This window comes from Pollachius pollachius (genome assembly GCF_949987615.1).
Source record: "Pollachius pollachius genome assembly, chromosome: 3".
NCBI lineage: Eukaryota > Metazoa > Chordata > Actinopteri > Gadiformes > Gadidae > Pollachius > Pollachius pollachius.
Genome location: NC_136936.1, coordinates 17,907,888 through 17,930,427, shown reverse-complemented (window position 1 = coordinate 17,930,427; position 22,540 = coordinate 17,907,888). Strand labels below are relative to the sequence as shown.

General features: G+C 45.4%; 1 protein-coding gene across 1 annotated transcript in view; it reads left to right on the top strand.

The window, feature by feature from the left end:
• lsamp (limbic system associated membrane protein) overlaps nt 1–22,540 on the top strand; it is a 134,626-nt gene that overhangs the window by 84,603 nt on the left and 27,483 nt on the right. The window contains exon 4 of the mRNA XM_079732104.1: nt 20,569–20,694. Within this exon, the coding sequence (XP_079588230.1) occupies nt 20,569–20,694 (126 nt within the window). The remainder of the gene's footprint in view (nt 1–20,568; nt 20,695–22,540) is intronic.

The window sequence follows — 22,540 nt, the reverse complement described above, 5'->3', positions numbered from 1 at the left end:
TTTGTATTTGTCTTTTGCTATCTTGCCTTGAATAACTTATTGATAAGGCTTAGGCTTACAGTTTTTTTATTCATCGAAAGAATAAAAGTTTAAATATTTTCAACTTGTGAGAATAACTTTTTAAAACAATTGCGTTCCAGTTTCCAATTGATTTTCTTTGCTAATCATCGACCTAATGGCTAAAGCTTCAATGACCAGGAAGGTCATCCCATGTACACAGGCATCATCACACAAATAAAGACTTGTTTGACCTTAATTTGACCAATGCATTGCGTTTCTTGCTGATCACATGCATGGGCTGTAGAAATCATATGCGTGCCTGCGACTCTCATTCTCTGCACCCACACCTTATGCTCCCATGCACAATAATAATTCATCTTTTAGGTATGCGTTCATTCTTATTTACTCCTTTGTAGGCAGGTCTTGATCACCTATTCTAAATAAGAATTGATCTGTTATCTCAGTGTTTGCCTATAAGTCAGCATTTTGTTTGACCTTTAGGAAAGTTTTGTTCTTCGATAAGTCAATACATTCCATTCTGTGCACAAAGACATACGATTGCAAGAATTTGCCCAACCAAATATTCAAGACATGGCTCGTATATCTTTTTGGTCTTCTTCTACCATCGAGGGTGGTTAGAAAATATATATTTTTACCCCTTTATTGACTCCATCCAATGTGCAAAGGCCTTTCACCAAAAATTGCTTCACAAGCAAACACGCTCAAACGAATCTAATCCGGCAAAGAGCAACAACACTTTCAGAAGAAATTCAGAAGAAAATATTCTTAATTGTTTAACAAAACAACCACAGTGAATATTAAGTGTACTTTGCTTTTGCAAAGTGCAAAAGTGCTGCGAGCTTCAGAACGTGTTGTTTGGGACCAATATTTGCTGCAAGCCGTTGCTTTCCTTCTAGTGGAGAGTATAGAGGAAGGACACGACGTGTGGGTCTGCCTGCGCCGCGCTCTTAGGCAAACACAATTACGGCATCCTGAGAGGGCAGAATGTCATGGAAAGTCATTATGAACTCTCACTGTAGGGAGGAAGCTAGCAAAGAGACCCGTTTATTCTCCCAGCCGTGTACAGCTCTTTTGAATAGATTTCTTGTTGTTTTATTTCCTGTTTTATTCAAGCTCCAGCAAATACTGCGAGTCCCCCCGTCCAATCCCGCCACCTTCATGTGCCATGCTGTGGGTCTAAACTGAACCTTGAGTTTTAGGCAGGCTGCTATAGCAAATGAACACTTCAAACCAGTGGGCATTTTTACCTATCTTGAGCTGAAGGCGAGAGCAACACAATAGCTCCTTTTCTCTTCCTTCCTGTCATTCAGTGCATTCGCTGCAGTGTTTAAGAGAGAGATAGTCCGGCGCTACATAGACATGCTAGTCTATCAGGGGGGAGCAGGTTTGTGTGTATGTGTGTGTGTGTGTGTGTGTGTGTGTGTGAGTGCAAATTAATGTGTGTGTGTGTGTGTGTGTGTGTGTGTGTGTGTGTGTGTGTGTGTGTGTGTGTGTGTGTGTGTGTATGTGTGTGCGTGTGCGGGCGTGTGCGTGCGTGTGAGAATTTGCCCCTTATTTTGTCATATCCGGTACTCGCCTGTGTTTGAGTGTGTATGTGTGCTTTGTAAATTGTATGTGTCTGTGCTGCCATTGTGTGTGTGTGTGTTTGTGTGTGTGCGTGTATGTGTGTGTCTATGCTAACAGTTGTGTGTGTGTGTGTCTGCTGGCCACTGTGTGTTGGTGCGTGTTTTTGTGTGTGGGTGGTCATCGGCGGTGAAGTGGGTTTGTATAACAGTGTTTGCGGATGAAAGTGTGAGTCCAACGTCCGTGTGTGTGTATGTGTGTGCATAGCAGGGTGTGCCTTGCCTGGCCGTGCTGGCGCTGGAGAATAGCCGCTACTTTACAGTCTGAGCAAAGAGAAGGGCTGACCTTTCAACAATCATCCAGGGACAATCGGAACCTTTCAGCGAGGCTTCTGAAGCCATCCATCTGCTCCCACCTCCCTCGCGCCTCACCTCACCCCCAACACCTACGTTCACTTATTTTCTGCTGCTGCACTTTTGTCTGGAACCACGTACACACACACATACACAAGATAGGTCTACAAACATGGAAGAGCAGCAGCAGCGAAATACTCATTTGGACACAATGATGTGTTATGATGAGACATGCGGATGCGCTCGCTGACAGCTATAGGGCCGAGACAGACAGCCCAGAACAGCGTATGATTAGCGTTGTTTGGAGTTAGATCCCCGCTCGGGCCAGACGGCTTGAAGCTCTGTCATCAATGAAAAGTCTGGGAGGTTGAGAACACAATGTTGACTGTAATTGTTATGTTGTTGTAACTTTAAATTGGAATAAGTTGACGTCTGTAAATAGCATGTCTAATGATCCTGCCATTCAGTACGATAGCAGTGGGAGGGTGTGTGAATCTGGTATCACTCAAACCTGTAATAAGGTACGGAAGTCACACACTCCCCGACTTGTTCGGTCACAGGGGACCAATTCACTTGAAAAACGCTCTAACACACTCAGACCCCCACCACCCATCCACCCACACAAACACACACACACACACACACACACACACAAACACACAAAACACACATACACACACACACACACACACACACACACACACACAGACTGAACATGCACTCCACTGCCCACTAGCCCTGGAATTCATCTATTATTATTGTATCCGTAAGCTGGCGATCAATCCTCACCTGTCCCAGATATTCCTAACAAGCATCCCATGTAGTGACCAACCTCACTGAGAGCCCCTCTGAAACGCCAGTCACAGACCCTAATGAACGGCTAACAAGCAGCCCTGCAGAGGTCAGTGCAGGTCAAGCCTCTGACGCCAAGTCAAGTCCGCTGTCAGCTCGCCACACTTGTGCAGGGAGAGCCAGCGTTAGTGGGTGCAGGGTCTCACTGAGCCAGCCATCCCTACCAGAAGCCTTGGCCGCAATGTTGATTAACCGCGTTAAAAACCGCCACATGGTCCAAAGGAGGTCTGGATTGACATGCATGCAGGACCACTTAAGGATTGTACGCTGGGGACACATTATTAGATACTTTGATAACGCGTAAGCGTTGGTGAGAGAAGCGTGGTTTCAAAAAGAAAGAAATATTTGAGATACTGTCAGACTGCGTAAACAAATGGATGTTATGTGAGAATAAACCTTTTTCACCCTGGTTGCACCGCATTTCTGTGAGTGACAATGCCGACAGCCAATGAGAATAAGGGTCTTGTGTTCTTTCAAGACATGGCATGGCTCAACTCGCTTGTTGCATCGGACGTTCCGGACGAGTCAAGTGGTGATGTGGTACCGAGGAAACAGAAAAGGCTGAGACTACTGGAAGTATGGCATAGAGCTCCACACAGCAGGAGTGGTTCAGACCCTGGCCTCCACACCTGCAATGTTCAGACAGAGCGAATTATGGCTCCCACACACGATATTCTCCCCCTAGTAAGAAAGGAATTCCTTAAAAGGACCTGCTAAACGAACTGGAGAACACCTGGCATAACTCAGTTTTTACCTATGCCCTGCATCCCTGTGGAAATGAACTAAAGCGGCAATGCTTTTATCCTGTTCCCAGGTAGCTGGTGCTTCACGATCGCTAAAGGCTGATTCTCAGTAGGTGAGACATCCTTTGAAAACAAATCCATGAAAACAATTCACAGAGTCATTTAATTATTTTTCCTATTGTATTTCTCCCTGAAAAAAATGTGTGGAGTAGCCATGCAGAGGAAGTGAACAAAACAATATATATTGGTTTCTCACACTCCAATCTGCCTCATTGTCACTCAACACTGATTCACTGACGGAGAGTATGATTGGCGATTGGATTGTATATTTTTCAAAACACTGTCTGTTTAAAATGATTGTGGACAATTTTTTAAGTCAACACAAAAGGCGTGCTTCTCTTCGCCGATCACAAGACATATCGAGTGAGCAAGAGAGCGCGGCTTGTATGTTTATCTCCGCGATATTAACAAAGTAAAAATTTAAACTCAGCGGCCTTATCCTTTAACAAAAGCCGATCCTATGCACAGTCCACCAATACAAACGACACGTACACAACACAACAACACCCCAACACCACAACACCCCAACACCACAACACCCACCAGCTGTGCCATCGGCTGCTGTGTTTTTTTCTTCTCTTTCCCCCTGCCTGGCCACTATCCAGGGTTGGAGAAGATGTTGAATAGAACAGAGAAAGAGAAAAAACAGCACACCCACCACATCTCTTCCCTGTTTGCCTTTGAAGCCACATAATGAAGCTGATGCCTTGAAGTTTTAATGGAAGCCACAATTTCCCGTTCCCTTCTTCCGCCTGGTGCTGCTGTAAGGAAAGGCTGCTCTGCCCGGTGCTCAGCGCCGGAGCAGCGGTCTCCTTTAATCTTCCTGATGCCGGCCGAGGAAGGGCGTTCTCATGCATTTAAATGGGCCAATCGCGCGGACACGTGTGACAGAGCGGGTATCGACGGGGGCCCCGCAGGTGAGGCCGGGGCTGCGATATTTCACCAGCTAACCAGGGCAGCATGCTAAAGCATGGCTCCCTCTCTGTCCTTCTGTCTCATAGCTCTGCTCAGGCCATCCGTCAGGTGGAGCGGGTCAATACCGGCGCCAGGGAGAGTCTTTTCTCACCCCCTCCCGCCCGACACACAGACACACACACACACACACCCCCCAACACACACACACACACACACACACACAAGAGCACACACACAAACAGATAAAGTACCCCGCTCTGCCTATTATCTGTGTAGAAAGACACCTGTCAGTGTTGTCTTTCTAATTAATTCCTCTTCCTCTCTGGGTGATTTGTATCTGTCAGGTAGAGGGCAGCCCATCGAAACAATTTTCGGAGCCGTTATGAATGGTTCTGACGGGACGATTGAGAGTCAAGGTTAAACAGGACCTCAATCCCCTCACGTACTGGGGGAGACTAAAGGATCCTCAGGGATGTGTGGGTGTTTGTTTATGTGTGTTGGGGGGGAGAGGTGGAGTTGTTATGCATATGCTTGCTGGATCTGTGTGGGTTGGCAAATTGGTGTCCATTCAGAGCATATTGAACATTATATGGTGTGTGTGTGTGTGTGTGTGTGTGTGTGTGTGTGTGTGTGTGTGTGTGTGTGTGTGTCTGTGTGTGTGTGTGTGTGTGTGTGTGTGTGTGTGTGTGTGTGTGTGTGTGCGTGGGTGGTTGGGTGTCTGTGTGTGTGTGTCTATGTGTGTGTGTGTGTGTGTGTGTGTGTGTCCACTGTTGCTGCCGGTGTGTGTGTGCGTGTCCACTGCATACTTACATAGCAAACAGAGAATCAAAGCTATTATCCCTAACGACCAGCCCCTATGATATTCTTATAATTATGGTTTATCGGTTGAAAGAGACCGCTGTGTGACCCCTTGAGGGAATACTCCCTCATAATGCTAGCCTTTCCCAGTCCCGAAGAGCTACAAAGCACATTAGGTCAGCTAGCAAATAATATTAATCATAATAGTAATGATAATAGTAATCAACACCAAGGTGGTAGTGCACACTTTGTACATTACGGTTACACCCACCACCATTTCTGCCTCATTGCAGTATAGTATTTAGTCATTTAGTGTTATTATATAGGGTTACAGAAACTATACAAATATTGTGTGGTGAACACAGATAACTTCTCAATGTGATTGAGTTGCAACACAAAACAAGGATCAGTTTATGGCAGCAATCTAATTGTTTTCATTGCGATGCCAATTTAACAACAAAACATAATATTGAATGATCGCACACTGCTACTGCACTACACACACACACACACACACACACACACACACACACACACACACACACACACACACACACACACACACACACACACACACACACACACACAAACACACCGTTGACAGGGGCTGCATAGATATGGTCTCACTTCATGAAGAGAGCTCATTATAATCTAGGTAAACAACTCCCGGCAATATATTGACCCATGTCTCACTTCTATGTATTGTTTGTAAAAGTAACACAATTATGTATTAGATCTGCCTTGCAGATCTAATACATAATACAATAATAATATAATACATAATACAATAATAATATATAATACATATAATACATTGCCTCCTAATGGGTCTCCCATTAGGTTGAAATTCACAGTTTCTTCTCGGTCCAAAACAGACCTACTCTGTTTCTCTCTTCTCTTTTATCTGCCCACCAGCTAAAGATCAGGAATAGACGTTAAGCTCACACTCACGTTGGTCCTTATTCACTAACCTGATTGGTACTGCATTGTCATTTTTAAATGCAAGAAGCTATTGAGGCCAGAGAGCTTGAATCCTAAGGGTACTATACGCCGACCTGAACGTCTGATGCATTGTATATGTTAATGATCATTGGTACTCTAAAGTGCAAATGATCTTTGTAAGGGTTTTTATTTTTACGTCCCTTTCTTGAAACTCCATCCTAACATCTGCTGGCTAATTTAGAAAGAATCCGCTTTTGTTGGGGTTTTTCTGCACATTAGCTGTGTTTCCAGTCTGTATTTTACTTTAGGCAACCTTTTCTTCCTGAGTCTGCCGGCCCTGCAGATGTATGCAATGTTGTTTAGTTACTGCCATATGGTCTCCTTGGCTGAGACAGGCTTCGCCCACTAAGTCATCATTTTGTCACGCCAGCACTCAACTTTGCATGTAGCAATGCACGTTGTTTCTTTAAGCATTTTCAACAGCTCTTAATTATAGACTGCTGATGACTTAGAAAAGGAGGGAAAGGTGATGAAATAATCAAGTCATCTAATCATTTAATCAGTAAAATAATGAGGTAATCAGTAAAATAATCTGTTCCAAATGATATGACCTGAGTCTCTGGCATCAGTATTCATCCTTTCAGTTCATTTGTTAATCTTCCGACCGAAGTCACACAATAGTTTATAGATTAAGTTACAACATCTGTGATCACGTCCTTCCACCTCTCTCACATGCAATATTTCTCATGCACGTTGCCATCCAAAAATGACTTCACCGAGTGTAATTCTGTACCGTGCAAGGCATTCTTTTAGGGGTGATTCACTCCACAGAGCCAGTTATTAACCAGAATTGCACATAATCTGTTTCGCACATTTGGCTTCCAAAAAGCTACGATCAAATGAGCAGGGGGATATGCACAAGCCCTATCCTTCGGTTGCACAGCTTGTGTGGATTAACAGAAAGTATTTTGGGTTTAACCAAGGGGGGATGCTTGAGAATGAATGCTAGTGCAGCGTCTGCACTGGTCACTTTGGTAAATAACATACGGGCTCGTTATCTCTGTTGTGAGCCGGGAAACACTCTCTACATCAGCCACTTCCTCATTAAACTGAGGCTCAAGGCAATGCACTGAGACAGCCACACAGTGATGTGGAGAGAGAGAGAGAGAGAGAGAGAGAGAGAGAGAGAGAGAGATAGAGAGAGAGAGAGAGAGAGAGAGGGAGGGGACTGGCAACTTGGAGAAACACAAGGGGAAGAATGCTAATAACAGTCAGAATGATTTGCAGGCATTGATCGAGCACCAGGGGTCGTGGGGAGGGTGCACTAGTTGGCGCGCACACACATATTTACATAGCCGTTTGAGGCGGGGAGACATAGAAGTTGTTATCAAAGAGAGAGGAGGCTTCACAGAGTTGGGCGGAGAATATAGAAAGAGAGGGGGGAGACAGAGAGAGGGGGAGGGAGGGGGGAGAGTGAGAGGGCAAGAGGGAGGGATCGAGGAGGAGGGAGAGAGAGGATGGAGGGGAGAAGAGAGAGAGAGAGAGAGAGAGCTATCCTTCAATCACTGGCTAGAACTTGTGTTACCGTTAGCGCTAGCAGCAGCAGCTGTGGGCCCGGTCGGAAGGAGGAGCACAGTGGGGTGTTTTCCTGCTGAGTGTATCGGCCGCTCCTCTTCTCCTGCCAGCTGTTCCATGACTCTTGGCACAGCCAGTAGCCAACAAGCTACACTAGAAGTCTCCAGATCTGGGACCCATGCGTGGAGAACACGAACACCATCCCCCCTCCTGTAGTAGCAGCTCTTAACTCTGCCTCACCTCCCTCACTTTTTAGATTTATGGTTTTAAATAATAAAGGGAAAATTCAGAGACAGGTCTGAGGTTGTATAATAATAATGATAAGATAGTTGTTATTATTACTCTCTCTCTCTCCCTCTCTTTCTCTCTCTCTCTCTCTATGTGAAGTGCGAAGAGAGCGTTGGCTGGTGACCGGCAGGTGTTCCCCATTACCAATCAATGAACAAATGCTTCTTCATAATACTAGTGTCCAAATCTCTACCTGCCTTTGATACTGCGAAAAGGAGAGAAAGAACCAGCCTGATATTGATCGCTGCCTTCCCTATTTCCCTCCTTACCTTTGTGGCTTAGCCAACAGCAATGCGCCAGGGTCTGGGCAGGCTCAACCTCGGGAGAAACATGTTGAAATTGTTGTGTTAACCTACAATTTTAACACATTTTGAGATTGATCGAAACACATGAACAATTTGTACACCTTCAACAAAGACTGCAGGCTACCCGGGTCTTATGAGTTAAGCGATCACACAAACGCGCGCACACACATACGCACACACAAACACACACACACACACAGTTATTATGGAGCAAGAATCAGCTTTTGTTATATATATATTTTGTTATATATATATAACATTCTGCAAACCACAGTTCATAAATGCTTTGTGTACGCACTTCACACAAGTGGGCTAAGTGAGCTTCAGGTTCAGTCCGAGTTGACTCGACCCTGAGTCAACTTGTCACAAATAAGTGCGGGTAAAGTGCATCACAACAGTGAATTACAGGGAAGGAATAACAAAAAAAGACCAAGTCACAAAGTCAACCATTAGGTTACGTCAGCACTTTTGCTGTGGTAAAAAAAATAATAAAATAAATACAAAACTACAATGTTGTCAGTTAATCTAAAGAAGAAAATTAATTAATGAATAAACCAAACTTTGTGCGCGTGTGTGTGTTGGCCCCGTGCCTGGACTTGTGCTAGGCGTGTGTGCGTGCGTGTGTGCGTGCATGCGTGCGTGCGTGCGTGCGTGCGTGCGTGCGTGCGTGCGTGCGTGTGTGCGTGTGTGTGTGTGTATGTGTATGCTTGTCCTCATGAGTCACACCAGGGTATCGATCTCGATGCCCTTTGGTCATTAGTGTTGGAATGGAGACAGTCCATCAGCCGCCCTCTAGATTAAAATAAAGGACCCTTCGACCACAGCCCAGGTTAAAAGTTAATGGCTGCTCACCTAAAAGTCCAGGGGTCTCTACACTGGGGAGGGGGGTCTTAATCATTAAAGCTCTGTCTTACGCACACGCAGATGGCTTTCCGGGCACATTCACAAACACATGCACATGCACACACACACACACACACACACACACACACACACACACACACACACACACACACACACACACACACACACACACACATACACACACACACACACACACACACACACACACACACACACACTAGTACACAAGCACATACACATGTACACACACACACGCACACAAACACAGCACACACATGCATACACTCTAGTAAACATGCACACACACACGCACACCCAAAAACACACATACACCCACACAAACTGAAACGCAAACGTATAAAACAAAGTTACCCACATTCACCCCATTATAGAGTGCACTTTGCGAATGCTAGCAAATGGAGGCCAATCAGGAAGTATTGATTTTTTCGACCACTAATCGCAGGCTTTCTTCCCAGAGAGTTGGTTTCGTAGCCTTGAAGGATCAAAGGCATAATGTGGATTGGCTATCCTAATGCCATGATAAGTCATGTTGTAATTTGTTTGGCCCTTTGAATGCCTGATTGACCAGGGGGACAGCTTCCATTTTCAGTTTGACATATTCACATGTAATATAAAGTGGCAGTGGGTTTTGGCTGCCTCATGTTTTGCAAAGTTTATTCAGTTCATGGAGATCCATTCATAGGCTTCCTGTGGTATGGAGGCAGAACATTAATAATAGATGAAAGATTTGGATGTTGTTAGAGAAAATAACACTTAGACATGCACCCTGCACATCTGGCAGACCACCAGCTGCTGGAGTGTCACGTCAGTTTATACATAGCTGGAGGCCTTTTTAATTACATTTCATTCCTAACTGAAGTTAAATTGGAAAAGCTTTGTTTTGAGTGCTACACATGTATACATTATCATGGACGTCCTTTGGTTTCACTTTCGCTTACCCCAAATACATATTGTGGCGTACATCATATCTATTAATGAACCTTTGGAACAACAATCGAGGCAACTCTGCTTGAGTGCTTGGGGCCTCCTGGATGGAAAGTAATCACAATAAATTAATGTAACGCAGCATAACTTACCTTGAGTTCAGCATATATAACATTTAGCTGCTATTGCTCCGTGCACATGAGTGTATGTGTGTTTTAAATAAGGCCCAATTCAGAGACAGGTTTGAGGTTGTATAATAATAATAATGCGGTTGTTATTATTCAACTGTTCTTGACCGGGGTATATTTAGTCCAAAGGGCTTAAGTTAAACATGTGTCTGTTTGTGTGTGCGTGCGTGTGTGTGTACTTTCCCTTACCCCGGCCAGGAGCAAGTGAAATAATGACGAATGCAACCGAGCAACAGGAAATCAAGTCGGCGGAAGTCCTCGATGGAATCCACGGCCCCGATCCTAGCGTCTCAGCCGCTTATCATTACCTTTGAGTGGGCTTGTCTAGCCATCTTTGTTTGGGTTTCTCCTCTGTGTGTGTGTGTGTGCTTCTCATTATCTACCTCAGTATGATAGCATAAGCCTGTAAATCATCCAGAGGAGTGAATACAAAATCGGTTCTGCCTTTTGCTCGCTGGCAAGCCTCCTTAGTGCCTCCCAGACTGTGAGAGCGCTAGGAGCACAAAGCTATTGCTCCTGTGGAGGCAGAGCGCTCACCTCCGCTACGGCCCCGATAAGAATTATAGCTCCTGTGGAATATCTAAACAGACCCATTTCTCACAGAGGCCAAGGTCTGCAGTTTATTTGGATGGCAAATCGGAGTCCTCCACCCCCCTTTACCTTTTTCGATGCCAAAGGACAACAATGCGTTGAAATGTTACCTCCTGTGAACCCACGTGGATGCCACCGCAGAGCTCGTTAGCCCCCACCCACCGCTGCCACGCTTTAATGCCCCTCCTCAGCACTTCCTAGGGCTTTTGTTTTCCCTCTCTCTCTCTCTCTCTCTCTCCCTCTCTCTCTCTCTCTCTCTCTCTCTCTCTCTCTCCCTCTTTCTCTCCCCCCTCTCTTCCCCCTCCCTCTCCCCCACTCTCTCACGGTCAATAAAGTCACACTGATCATACGTGCGTGCGTACGAGTCGTCGTCGCCGTGGAGCTGGCAGACCCCGCGGCTGAGAAAACAAGTCTCAGGTCTGGGGATCCATGGGCTGGCAGGGAGGAGCCAAAGCGAGACCTTCATTAGACACATCTGTGGGAGCACCGCGGGAGCGTGCGCAGACGTATGAGTGGAGTATGAAAGGGGGAACCTCGAATGCCACCAGCAATGTGTATCCAGGTGCGTGCAGCAAGAGAAATACCCCCCGCTCCCTTTCCCTTTTTATTTGAGATTCCTCCTCTTTCACCGGAGCCCCCAGCAGGGCGGCGGTGTCTGCCCTGCTGCTTGTGAAAGAAGCGGCAGTTTCTTTCTAAGAGAGCCCCGCCGCAGCCGTAGGCCGCGGTCGAGATGAAACTGGGGAAGGAGGAGGTTGGGAAGAAAAGTGCCAGGTCTAGCTCTCTCTCTTTCTCGCTCGCTCTCTTCCTTCCTTCCTTCTCTTTCTCCTCCTGTTTCCCCAGCTGCTAGGACTGAATGAAGGTGAGGGGGGGCCTGCTGGCGTCTTCAGCCCAGCCCGCCTCACTCCTTCCTGGGGAGAGCTAACAGCAGCGTCAGGCTGCCTGCCTCCCTCTCCGGCTACCTTTCAAATCTGCACCGCCACACTGATTCTTGTGTACAGCATTAGTTTGTATGCTGAATGAGTATATGTGTCTGTGTGAGTCTGTCTGTGTGTGTATTTGTTTGTGTGTGTGTGTGTGTGTGTGTGTGTGTGTGTGTGTGTGTGTGTATGTGTGCAATGTGACTCCCAAAAATTGGCAATGTACTGTCACATTTTGCATTCTGCCATGCCATCACCATGAATAATTGAAGGGATCAGGAAAATATATCAGCAATCAGTCATGCATTATAGTGACAGAATAGTGGCTTCAGCTACTTAACGTGTGTGTGTGTGTGTGTGTGTGTGTGTGTGTGTGTGTGTGTGTGTGTGTCCCTGTGTATGTGTGTGTGTCTGGGTTTATTTAGGGTGCTGCAGTAAATGGGTGGGTGATTTAAGTGTTTACAAGAGTTCCCATACAGTCTTTACAGCTACATGGCTTAGCGTTAATCTATAGTGATATGTTTTATCATCTGCGCCACATTTTTGGGGAAGATGTAGCGCGGTGATTGAATAAAGCTTGGTTTACCCCCCTTCCCTGCTGCTCTTATGCTTTGAGGCACTTTACTTTTTACATCTTCCAGACACACTGGAAGAGCCCGAAACAGCCTTGTCAGCCGTTTGTTGAGTGTCGAACAAGATATGTGTGTCCCCTCAAGATTGCCTGGCTGTCTCCTCTTGTAAAACATTGTCTGTTTAGGTTCAAGGTATATGCGCGCAGAGGCACACGCACATCTGTGGGTTTACTTGTGAGCGAGGTACAGACGCCCGCTCGTTTCAGACTTTTCAGACATGGTTGGCCGTTCCAACCCGGGCTGGGGGTCGGGCCGGCCTGGAGGCACACACAACTCTGTGTCGTGTCCTTTGAGGGGAAGTGGGTTGACCTTAAGTGAGGCTAATTGGCTGCAGTGCGTCTGAGCACTAAAAGCTAAAAGCTGCAGCGCTCTGGAGTGCTTTCTGCTGATTATCTTCTATTAGTTTCAAATTAGCCGGGCATAATCGGCTGCCACTGTTACGCACATCAGTCCTGGAAATGTCACGTCGACGGCCATCAGGGGAGACATTAGGAACGGTGCCAGGGGCGGACTTAGAGGAGAGGGTTGCGGTTTTGAAGAAGACAAGATAAAGACGTGCAAATGTTGCTTGTCAATTCGAGTTTTGAGCTTTTAGTTTAGCAAAGTGTAGGAATTGAACTATTTGAGCTACGACTACAGCAAGTTTATTCTACTGGTACAGTGCTAAATGAAAGTGTTGTTTAGAAACTAGTTGAGCACGTACTGCAGATAAGACGTGTTGCCTGCCTTACACTTTATCTGTTTAGTCCACAGTTGAGTATCAGTTCTAGTGTCTACCTTGTCTTGGTTTAGTGTGTGAGTACACACTCACTTGACATGTCAACGTTGAGTAAGGTCACACTTAATAAGGTTATTAAGAACATATTCATATATGTTCAATATAGAGTTATCGGACTATTAACTGAATTTCCTTATATCATCAACAACATGTGAAGTTTATACTAAACTGTGGACCATGCATGTTGTGGGTGACGTGTGGTCTTGCTCTTAGTGCTGTGCCACTTTTTTTCATGATATATCCTATTTTTGACATGCACGACTCACCATATTCCATGTATAACTATTTGTGGAAATGATATGGGGTTTATGTGTAGACTGCATGTTTATGACCAAACTCCACACTAGATGTGCTGTATATGTTGGTCACCTAGCAACCCCACGTAACTTCCTGTTTGAGTGTGCACTCGACCTGTCAGGAGGAGCGGGCTAGAGGAGGTGTCTCTGATCTGAGAGGAGAGTGTGAGCGGCACGGCCGGCACTGATTGGCTGTTGTTCCCCTGCCTGAGTACATGAGAGCCCTGCTGGGACCACACGCGCACTCACACGCACACACATACACACAAAAACACACGCACACACATACACATGCAAATGCGTGCACACATACACACACACTAACACACACAAACACACGCGCACGCACACATTCACACACTGCTTCCCTAATTACTTTCGCTCACACTGTGTCTCGCACTCTATCACCCCCCACCCCCCATCTCTTATTTTTCTTCTCTCTTCAGTTCTCTACCCCTTTCAAGTTTGAAATGAGAGTTGAAGGATAGGTTGCGGTGTGATTGAGGATTTATTGGAGATAATTATGTTGACAATCCAGGCATAACGACCAAAAAAGTGGGATAGTGAATCGGAGAGGAGCCGGTGCTGCTGGAGCAGGCTGACAGACCCAGGGAGGTGGAATGTTTCCCACACAGCTCGTGAGCAGCACGTAATTGAGTGTAATTCCATGTGGAGCATATTCATCCGACTTGCAGAGTCCTGAGGAAAATGAAATTAAATCAGAATAAATTAGGAAATTAATTATCTCTACCGTGTGCTTTTTTGTGTGTGTGTGTGTGTGTGTTTGTGTGTGTGTGTGTGTGTGTGTGTGTGTGTGCGTGTGTGTATATGTGTGTGTTTGGTTGTGTGTGTGTGGATATATATATGTGTGCTCTGCATGCATCTTCATGCATTATTTTCTCTATGCATGCTGTGTCCTTATTTTGTGTGCGTGTGTGTGTATATATATATATATATATGTGCTCTACATGCATCTTTTTTTGCAAGCTTTATTTTCTTTATGCGTGTGTCTGTTCTAATTGTGTTTGTGTGTTTGTGTGTGCCTGTGCGTATGTGTGTGTCTGTGTGCCTGCCTATAGTTGTAAGGTAGCTCTACGATAACGTGTGTGTGGACATATATGTGAGCGATATGATACACAGTATTTCTTTGGTATTTGTCTGTTTTGCAGTTAGAGAGGTAGACCGCTTTTCAAAAAGCTGCCCTTTCCAACACTGTTCATTGAACGTTGACCTATGGCTAACAATACAATTCCCTCCATTCTTCATTTCTCGTCCTGACAGCTGGAAACCGGGGGCTATGAACTCCTGCCTATGTGGGCTGAAATGACTTTCACACTTCCTTCCTCTGCCCTGGTGCTCACTGCTTTCTTCTCGTGCTTCTCCTACTCGCCTACCCTCCCCTTAGTCTGGCTCCATCCCTTTGTCACCACTCCTCACCTCTCCTTCCTCCCACTCCTATCCTCATCTACTCTCCTTCCCCATCTCCGCCTTTTCCCATTTTTCCTCTCTCACGTGTGACACCCGTCCTTCCCACCCCCCTCTCTCATCTCGGCTTACCCCTCTGCTCTCTTCATCTATCGTCACCTCTTGTTTCGTTTAGAGCCTCTGCCCTTCATCTCTCTCTCCCTTCTCTCCCCTCCCCGCTCTTCCCCTTGAGTCTTCTCTCCCACCTCCTCTCTCCTCTCCCCTCTCCCCTCTCCCCTCTCCTCTCCTCTCTCTGCTTTCCTCTCCCCTCTCCTCTCTGCTCTCCTCTCCTATCCCCTCTCTCCCGCCTCTCCTTTACTTTCCTTTCCTCTCCTCTCCTCTCCTCTCCTCTCATCTCCCCTCTCGTCCCTCTCGTCCCTTCTCCTCTACTCTCCTCTCCTCTCCCCTCTCCTCCCGCTTCTCCCTTCTCTCCTCTCCTCTCCCCTCTCCTCCCTCTCCCCTCTCCTCTCCTCCTCTCCTCCAATCTCCCCTCTACCCTCTCCTCTCCTCTCCGCTCTCATTTCTCTCCCCTCTCCTCTCCTTTTCTCCTTTCTCATCTCTCCTCTGCCGGTCCTCTGGTTGTGCTTATAGAAATGACCAGGTTATCAGTCCGTTTCTGTCAAACTTCATTCAATTTTATCAGTGTATCCTTTGGAGTAATACTTCCATCATCCATTCTATGGAGAGCCTCTCCAACCCGACACTTCCCTCTACAACCTAACCTTTGTTTTTGGTTTGGGATCTGCTTTTATTTTTTTACGAAACAAAAATCCAATTGCATTCGTTGTCACCTTGATCCTGTTGCCATGCACACACACACACATCCTCCCCACACGTTCCCACATCCACAGGCATGAACACACACACACACACACACACACATACACACACACACACACACACACACACAGACACACAAACACCCACACACACACACACACTCACATAGCCATCAACCCCCCTTCTAAGCAAATCTTGGTAAAACATCTTCATTTTGGCTCTACCATTTGTTGCCCAAGAATAACACTGTATTGTTTCATTTAAAATGGTGTTGGGCCACATCGTGGCTCAGTTGTCAGTTGGTATAAGAGAGACGGTTCACCTCAAACACTGAAAGTAGACCGTTACCCTGTTTGCTTGTGTGTGTATGTGTTTGTACGTGTGTGGGCGTGCCTGTGTGTGCGTGTGTGTGTGTGTGTGTGTCAGACATTAGTGGGCCTGCCAGCGCAGCTATAGCAGACACATCTTTATAATAACTTTGCTGGCAAAAGCAATCTGAGCACGACAGTGAAATATTGTTTCGCTGAAAACCATGTCCGGTACAGGGGACGAATGAGGCAGCTGTTTCAATTCAATGTACCCAGGCTTATCACGTTTGAATATGTTTCCTCTATCCAGTGGTGCATCAAACATCTGTATCTCCATCTTTATTATCAGTGTATCCTTTGGAGTAATACTTCCATCATCCATTCTATGGAGAGCCTCTCCAACCCGACACTTCCCTCTATAACCTCACCTTTGTGTTTGGTTTGGGATCGGCTTTTATTTTTACGAAACAAAAGGGGAAGGACCTGGTTCTCTGATTCTGCTTTCACCTGGTTCTTCTCAACACGGCCCTAGACAGTCGGTGCAGGCGGGCCTGCGGTCAGGGGGGGCATGTTTGTCCGTGCCACAAAAGCCTGAAGGCTTCAACTACCCATTTAACAAGTTAATCCCCATAAAAAGTTTATGTGATTGGTGATTTTCCACAAGTGATTTTGCACGAGAACAAAAAACGAACTAAATCACCGGAAAGAGGCTTTGCTATATCTCTATACCCTTTTCTATTTTATTACGTTTTAATTAGGCTTTCAGCCTTTTAAAATGCTTTTCCTTTTTTTATATTGCGTGGGAGTCGTAGACATCACCCATAATTCAATGTTAGGAAGTCAAGGGTTTTGGTTAACATGCGGTGTGGCATACCCTGGTACAGCTTTGTAGTCAGCAGTAAACAAGATTTGTTTATTGAAGGTGATCACGGATCCTTATAATGATAACCCATATTGTGTCTGCTCCTGCTTTGACTGTGCCTGCTTTTCTTTGATCAGACACTTTGTAATGTATCTTTCAAAAGGTGGAATATAAATGAGGTCCATCATTATTATGAATTGTTACAATTATCATTATTATTATTATTATTATTAATAATAATGTTAATCATTATTATTGTAATTATTGAGTAAATGAGAAATATTATAGATTGGAGAACAGCCGCCAGCACTATTACACCCATCTTAAGTAAAGACTATAATTATCTTTCTTGTAAGAATCTATTAGTCGGTTCAGGCATCTGTCTCTAGTCTTTAGCCACCATGGGATTTAAACCAGTTACAATTGCTATCATACGAATACAATTGCTATTCATGTTGCAGTGCTGAGATAGTGCCTGAGTCGTAGATTGGTAGTCATTCCCAAGGTTATTATTGGGCAGTATTTTAACATTAACTGCATCATTCCCTCTTTTAAGAGTTTTTATACATATTCAGTAAGAAGGGAAATAACTTGCAACGGACCTATAAAGCAGTCTTAACTTTTATGACATAAAAGTATAAATCCTCAAAGAGGATATACAGGCTGTGAAGAAGCTACTAGTGGGAACATAAAAGCCCTTCATTTTTATTAAATGGTTGTTTAATAAAAAGGAGTTATTAAAGAGTTATTTAATTTGCAGAAAGGTGCGGTTCGAACTTTGCTTTTATGATTGGCAAATACAAAAAGTTTGATTACAGACTTTTGTTTTTGCAGTTGGAAATATGATTATAATGTTACAGCCACTGACACATTCTTCAGCTAGCATGTCTGTTTGCGATTTTCAGTCACCTGAAGCGTATACTACCTAGAGACACTTGGAGTGAATCAGTGGTGTAGTGGCGATTTTTTCCATGGGGGGACTGTATATGACGTCATCAAAAAGGAATCCCGCGTGCACGCGCATGCACACGTGCACAGAAATTCAGAAAGAAATGTTTAAAGTTTGTTACTTGCAAAATATTGAAACTGTAGCTAATCTCAATTGTAAAAATCAACATAATATTTAATAATAATGCTTCTTTCTCATAACCCCACATATTAAATCAATAGGCCTACCTACAGGTCTAGACAAACACTCATGTCACCCAAAACATTTATGGAGCAAATCCAATATAACAAAAGCTCCTTACATCGCCATGCTGCCACCACTTTACAGATAGCCTAGGCCTGCACTCACAACAAACTGAGCAGATGGCGCAGACATAGACAGCAAAACAGTCAATACAGTGTTTCTGTTTCCGCAATGTATGTAGTGTAATATTAAAAAGGACAACCCCGTCCTCCCTAGCTAAATTTATCTAATGGGGCCCAGAAAAAGCTACTGGGCATGCAGGGGTTTTAGTCAGCAAAAATTGTATACTACAGACCGACCCAAGTCGTTTGCATCTGACTTGAAAATAACCCCATTTCTCATCATTGGCTTGATAAATATCCGCTCACATTGGCTGTCAATGAAAAACGCACAGGCTAACTCGAATGGATTGCGGTGGTCCAAGTCTGTCTATAACAAGAGAGCTTTTCTGCATTGAGCACACAAAGACACAGTTGTGTTGTGTTTGTTGAAATGTGTGGCACGGCGGGGGGAGAGTATTTGAATGCGGGAGAAAGTGTCATGTTGGGTGGATTCAACCTCTGCCAGAATTGTGTGGTGTCTTCCACAGTGTGTGTGATCCGAGTGAAATATGAAAGTAGTTAACATTTGTTATACCATTTCCCCGCTTCATATTTCACAGTGTCCTAAGAATCATATTTTGCACGGTGATGGATTATTATTTACACTTCTGCCCACTTGCATCTTCATGGGAGAACTTTCACCGTTTTACCACCTCACCCCTCCCTCCTCCCCCATCGCACCACCCACGGTCTGGGAGGAAAACTTTGTGATGTATGCCCTTTCTTCTCCGCAAGGATTGATTGCATCTCAGCTGCTGACTCGCTTTAAAACGGTGTGCTGCGTACCTCGTGATCTTAATTCAACTGAGGTCTTTTTTATTTATTTTGCCATGGTAGAGGCTTTCCCTCTCTGCCTCTTTATCTCCCTTCTCTCTCTCTCTCTCTCTCTCTCTCTGTATTTCTCTATCCCTCTCTCTTGCTCTCTCTCTCTGTCTTTCTCTCTCTCTGTCTTGCTCTTTCTCTCTCTGTCTCTCTCTCTCTCTCTCTCGCTCTCTCTCTCTCTCCCCCTCTCTGTCTTTCCCTATCCCTCTCTCTCTCTCTCTCTCTCTCTCTCTCCCTCTCCCTTGCTCTCTCTCTGTATCTTTCTAACATGTACCAACACAAACAAACACAAACACACACAGCATCTCCCCCTGTGTGTTTGTTGGTTTGTGGTTGCTGGCCGTTTTGTCGTGTGTGTGGGAGTCCACTCTGCTCATCTCCTTTCCTTTTAAATATTTGTTTTGTACACCACAAACCAACCACACACAAACACACACACACACACACACACACACACACACACACACACACACACACACACACACACACACACACACACACACACAAATAAATACATAGTCACAACTAATACGTTAAATGCTTTTTTATGGGTCTCCCCATGAAATGGGCAAAGCTCTCATGAGTCTGGATTCTGGGAAGAGGAAATAAAAGTCATTTAATCCCAGACTTAAAAGTTCTGGTTTGTCGTTATTCCCTAAATGCTTCCCACAAAACTCGTTCTTTATGATAAATGATCAGTAAAGGCACGGATTTGCCTTTTTTTCCAGACATAACTCATTTTGTTGTAACTAATGCAGTGCCTGTTCGGAGCGGGCAGAGTGCACGGCCTCCAGTACTGCTGCTTGCAGCCTTTTCTAGAACCACACCCAAAACAAACAACCTCTACACACTGACGTCCTTGGGCCCTCAGCAATGCACACACCAAGCGTGGAGTCCGTCGGGCGAACGATTCTTTGGAAAAATCGGGGACAAACATACATCCATACATATACAAACATACAGAGTCCTTTTATTCCAGTAAATATATTTAGATATATTTCCAACAAAGTTATCAACATAGGGGCAGCATGTGGCTCAGGAGGTGGAGCCGGTTGTCTGATAACCGGAAGGTTGATAGTTTGATCCCCGGTCCTCCGAGCTGATTGTTGAATCTGTGTATGAATGGGTGAAGATTAGACAATATTGTAAAGCACTTTGAGTGACCACTGGTTAGAAAAACTATGCATAAATGCAGTCCATTTACCATTTAACGTCTATATTTCTGGGTTGACACAATATTAATTAACTGCTATCAATTCAGGTTATGTTCTGACTCCACCTTATCTCTGATCAGCCTCACCCATTCCGGTGCGACCACCATGTGTTGAAATCCAGGTAACGTCGGACAACACGACCCTGTCACGGCCACACAACCTCATCTGCCTTCTTTCCTTTTTTCTTGCCTATCTCCAGTTCCGGCCAACATCTACAAGGTGTCGGAAGACATCACGGTGAACGAGGGCAGCAACGTGACGCTCAGCTGCCTGGCGTCCGGAAGGCCTGACCCCGCCATCACCTGGCGACTGCTCAACCCCTCAGGTGAGGCTGCTGGCTGGGCTGATCGCCGGTCGGCGCCCCTCTGCTGCGGGGCCTTTCCAAAGGAGCTCCAATCAGAGGCTTTTTCACAGCAATATTATCCTTAAAACCATAAGCTTTCAGGTCTTAATGATTCAGGTCGAGGACAGGTGTGTGGTATCAACGCTTAATCTCGGCAGGTGACGGGGGTACCCATGGCAGCCAATAAGAGGTGATTCATACGATTGCATGTGTGTTTAACCTACAGGGAGGGTCATCTAACGCAAAACCCATCTACAAGGGGTGTTTGTTTGGCTTTTCTTTTCTATTCGCGGGAGATTAGATTCGATTTTTATTTTCCTCTGGAGAGGGAATGTATTACCACGGGTGGACCACACAGAACATGAATTAAACAGGGAACACAGAGAACGCCTTGTACAGACACACGCGAAACAACATGCAAACGAGACGTCAGGTAGCGATCTAGTGGAGGATGGTGACGGCAGAGAGTTACAGAGCTCCCCATAGCAACCGACATAGTGTATGTAACTGCGGTAAAGCCCCTCAACATTAGGTGCGTATAACTCAGAGGAAAGGGGAGCAAAAGCGAAATATGTTTGTTGGATTTAATCTTGGATGTCAGCGGGGGGATTGAACATGTGCCGGACGGCTGATAAGCGCCGAGTGTGATGGATGGAGACGCTCCGACAGACAGCGCTCCGGCCCTGATAACATCCGGGCTCTGATTGAAAGTCGTTCTTCTTCAGTGTCTCTATCAATTAATGTGACCCCCCTTATCAGATCTCCAAAACTGTTTTTTCAACTAAATCCTCCTGCCACACATGGCAGCCCAATAAACCTGATATGTAGGTGCTTCTGTCTTTTCGTTTCCGTTAACCTTTTGCTGGTGGATTCTAAAGGGAGTCAGTTTGAACAGCCTAATCCTGTCCACCTCTTTAAATCCGTCCCTGTTGCTTTTATTTTCTTTATTTTTTCTTGTTCGCCCCACAGCGCATGTCGCAGCGATCTGTGTTATTTCTTTGTAAGAACAAGAATCAACAACAAACACAAGCAATGGGGCTATTTAGTCAAATCACAAAAATAATTCAAGGTATTGAGTTTACATGTGCCCGGGGGACACTTGTAAGCAGAATACCTTGAATTTGTTTTCTGATTTGACTAAATAGCCCCATAGCTCCTTCTATTCTCAATCTTTCTCTTACCATATTTGAAAGTGGGCCGACCAACCTCTATAAAAGCTTTGTGCTTTACTGGATCTGGGCTGCATAAGCAGGGAGTAGGCATATAGTGCAGCATCCCACCACTGGCCTGGCCGGCACATTATGTGTATGTGGGTGTGGGGGGGGTTGATCGTGTGTGTGTTTTCACACATGCAGGCATGTGAGTGTGTGTGTGTTTGCCTGTGGGGAGGCGGTCACCAGGCAGTTTGTGAGTCTTCTGGGTTGTTGTTATTTTTTTCCTCCCGCTTGTTTCTCAGGTGTCCAATCCCCCAGAATGCATTGTCGAAGCCCGGCCTCGGAGGGGGGCATGCGGGACTGCTGAGAGAGACAATGATGTCTGGCAGTCCGCAGACTTACCCCCCTCACACACACACACACACACACACACACACACACGCTCCTGGCTTAAGCAACCTGACATTAACAGCAGCTAGTTAACAGCAGCTAGCCTCCACTCTTCTTCACAAGGACGCTCGCAGACAAGGCAAAGGTCAACCTGCCACATGCATGCGCACACCAGCGCACACTATACACGCACACACCCACAACGCATGCACGCAGGCACGCACAGAAACACACATTTGAGTTGTTAAAACACAACTCGTCTGACACTGAATAACAATCATTCG